The 3,246-nt window shown below is 45.8% G+C and overlaps 1 protein-coding gene across 1 annotated transcript; it reads left to right on the top strand.

Annotated features, from left to right (window-relative positions):
- The first annotated feature begins 1,470 nt into the window (after positions 1-1,470).
- Positions 1,471-2,953, top strand: LOC143104192 (sentrin-specific protease 2-like). Its single transcript, XM_076268155.1, has 5 exons — positions 1,471-1,532; positions 1,629-1,717; positions 1,794-1,899; positions 1,977-2,082; positions 2,172-2,953. The coding sequence occupies exons 1-5, from the start codon at positions 1,476-1,478 to the stop codon at positions 2,291-2,293; spliced, it is 480 nt and encodes a 159-aa protein (XP_076124270.1). The 5' UTR covers positions 1,471-1,475; the 3' UTR covers positions 2,294-2,953.
- The last annotated feature ends 293 nt before the right edge of the window (positions 2,954-3,246 follow it).

A 3,246-nucleotide genomic window follows, 5' to 3' on the forward strand; every position in this document is an offset into this window, starting at 1 on the left:
ACCAGACAAGTGGCATGTAGGAGCATTTCTTTTCTCTTGCACTTGGAATACCAGTACCAGTAACCAGTTTGTTTCACAATATTGTCATACTTTTGCAGATAAGCCACGACAAAGTGGAGGCCCTAGCGGCTACTGAAAAACCATCTCCTCACATTTCCGCTGTTCAGAGGGAGGTGTATCCCAAAGTGAGGGAAAACATAAAGGCTGCCCAAGAGAGAGTGAGAAAGAGAAAATTGGCTGTCGGCATGGATGACAATTTTCAGGTTGGGGACAAAGTCCTCCGTAAGAACATCCGCGAGGAGCAGCGGAAGGGAGGGAAGATGGAGAGTGAGCTCCTGGGGCCATATACTGTCACAGGTATTGAGGGCAAAAGTGTGGACCTGCTGGCCTCCAATGGGAGAGAGATAAAAAAAATAAATCTGGACCAACTGAAGAAGTTCATTGAGCCCCAGCCAAGGATCCCCCGGAAGTGGGTCTCCAGTGCTCAGCCCGACCCCATCCCCCCATCCACCAGTCCTCAGTCTCTCCCATCCACCAGTCCTCAGTCTCTCCTGTCCACCAGTCCTCACTTCCCCTTGTCTGCCAGTCCTCAGCCCGACCCCATCCCTCCATCCACCAGTCCTCAGTCTCTCCTGTCCACCAGTCCTCACTTCCCCTTGTCTGCCAGTCCTCAGCCCGACCCCATCCCTCCATCCACCAGTCCTCAGTCTCTCCTGTCCACCAGTCCTCACTTCCCCTTGTCTGCCAGTCCTCAGCCCGACCCCATCCCTCCATCCACCAGTCCTCAGTCTCTCCTGTCCACCAGTCCTCACTTCCCCTTGTCTGCCAGTCCTCAGCCCGACCCCATCCCTCCATCCACCAGTCCTCAGTCTCTCCTGTCCACCAGTCCTCACTTCCCCTTGTCTGCCAGTCCTCAGCCCGACCCCATCCCAATGATGCCTTCATCTGCCATTCCTCAGTGCCTCTCAGCCCTCGGTGTCTCCCCAGAGGAATGTAAGTATATATTAGTTGTATTATTTTGTGTTATTTCTCCGTGCCAAATGCATAACCCCTTCTAAATGTCAGTGATCGACGAGATCTGGTCCGGGAAACGGCAGGGTGTGCTGTGGAGCAAGGTGGGACCTTATAAGATCTTTTCCAGGGATCTCGGCAATCTGGCCCCAGGAAAGGAGGTTGAAAGTGAGGTAAATGCATGTGTCAAATGTCCTTGAATGCTTACATATTGCTGATGTGAAAATGTAATTCCACACACGTGTTGTTCAAGGTGATGAACGCTTTCATCCAGAGCTGTTTGGATAAGGTCAGAGGCCAACTGGAGAAAAAAGTGTTCTTCGTGGACTCTTTCCAAATGACGGCTGTATGGCAAGGGTCATTCAGAGGACTAAATAAGGTCAGTATTGTCAATGTTACAATAAATGTGTGATTGCAATGCACAGGTGCTCATGTGTGTCTGCTCATCTTTTCAGCTTGACCCCATGGCCTATGATATCCTGATTGGACCTGTTTGTGACCGTCACCACTGGACACTTGTGGTGAACATTCCCATACAATGCCATCGCAGTTAAGAGGCTTATAAGAGTCGGGAGCTTCATTACTTCAGTGATTTGATTTTTTTTGTCCTCACCAAGGTCATGTATCCTAAGGAGAAACGGGCCCTGTATCTGGATCCATTGGGTGAAACCCCTGGTAAAATCAAGAAATGCCAGGATGTCACTAGGTGAGTTGGAGGTTAATTAGTAATGTCATAGACCTTTTTTGTTTCAAACTAGCAACAATGCTTTTCTGTTCTACAGATCTTTCATGAGGCATAAGAACTTGCATTTTTCAAGATGGGCCTGTAGCACGGTTGACCATCCCCGGCAGCCAGATGCTACATCATGTGGGGCATTTGTCTGCAAGGTATGACTGAATCTGACTTGATGTAATGTACTGCAGCTAGTGGATGGATTCTACTGACTGTACTCTTCCGTATGTAGTTTGCGCAGCTTCTCCTGAGAGGCGAAATGCTCCATTTCAGAACTGATCAGGTGGCTGTCACACAATTGCGGAGGGAGATTGCCTGCACACTGGTGACAGACTCAGGTGTGTGTACCCTCCTCTTTAAGGTGTGTAGGTGTCCTTCTCTTTCAAATGTAACCTATGTGAGCATAATGTTGAATATAATCTTTTAGAAGATTTAGAGAACCTCTGCAGGCTGTGTGGGAACGAGTGCCAAAGTCCTGGGAGAGAGGATGTGGAGAAACGTGATGACTGGGTAAGAATTGACCGTTTGTTTATGCATCGAAATGTCTAGGCCCTATTACTAATCATTGGCCATGCTTCTCTTTAGATTGAGTGCTCAGCATGCAGTCTGTGGTTCCATTGGGGTTGTGCTGGTCGACCCCCAGTACACCTTAATTTTTATTGTGCAGCATGCAGCTTGTAGTTGTGTCCTTTACGTTTGTCATTGTCCTTGCCCTTTTTGTAAGGCTTTTCTTTGCCCAGTGTTAGCCCTTTTATGTAGGGTAATGTTTTTTTTTTTTCTCTGCCCATTTGTGTAAGGAAGCTTTTCTTGTTTACCGTTTAGGTGTTGTAGGAATTTGTTTTTTGGGCAGATGAATGAATTAAAAGTACTTCTATGCAAGTGCTCCACGGGCAGCTATTTTCCTATTCAAGTGAATGGGAAGGCATGGGAAAGGGAGGGATATGTGACTATTTGCGTTGCAAGCTAAGTTCATGCATTTCTTCTTTGTCTCCTCATTACACTTTGTTAAGACATTTTGTTATTGAATGTGATTGCTTTTTTAAAAACAGTCTTTGCCCAGTCATCTGCCATTTCATCGCCTTGCGTCATGGGGCATATTTGCAGAATAGGTAAATTGATGGGGTTTTCACTGGAATTTGTTCATGAGTCATTATTGTTCTGGGATTTTCCTGTTTGCTTTTTTTTATTGCATAACCGAAATGTGTGACGTTTTGCCTACCTTTTTCACAATAAAAGAAAATTAATCTCACTTTATTGTGGTTGCATTTTTGTTTGAAAGTTCTTTGAAGAAAAGGGTTCTGTCTGAAGTAGGTGTGCACTCCACTGTGTTGAAAACAACTTTCAGCAATTATCCTACACCAGGCTCTAAATTGTTTGTCTGATATCTGAGTGCAGGTGATGTAATATCTACAACGAAAATAAGGGAAAAGGTTGTGCGCATGGGTTTATTTTATTAACATTTTTTAATCACAGCTTTTGGTGCAAATTCTAGCACATAATGT

The sequence above is a fragment of the Alosa pseudoharengus genome, unplaced genomic scaffold, assembly GCF_046254945.1.
Source record: "Alosa pseudoharengus isolate Yale_2024_CS ecotype anadromous, Long Island Sound unplaced genomic scaffold, YU_APseudo_1.1 YU_APseudo_1.1_scf_5, whole genome shotgun sequence".
Classification (NCBI taxonomy): Eukaryota; Metazoa; Chordata; class Actinopteri; order Clupeiformes; family Clupeidae; genus Alosa; species Alosa pseudoharengus.

What these genes read in the sequence shown, in the direction of transcription:
- LOC143104192 (XM_076268155.1), top strand. Translation starts at nt 1,476, where the DNA reads ATGGCCTATGATATCCTGATTGGACCTGTTTGTGACCGTCACCACTGG. An exon ending in GTCACCACTGGACACTTGTG is followed by an intron (nt 1,533 to 1,628) that starts GTGAACATTCCC and finishes GTCCTCACCAAG; the next exon opens with GTCATGTATCCTAAGGAGAA. An exon ending in CACACTGGTGACAGACTCAG is followed by an intron (nt 2,083 to 2,171) that starts GTGTGTGTACCC and finishes ATAATCTTTTAG; the next exon opens with AAGATTTAGAGAACCTCTGC.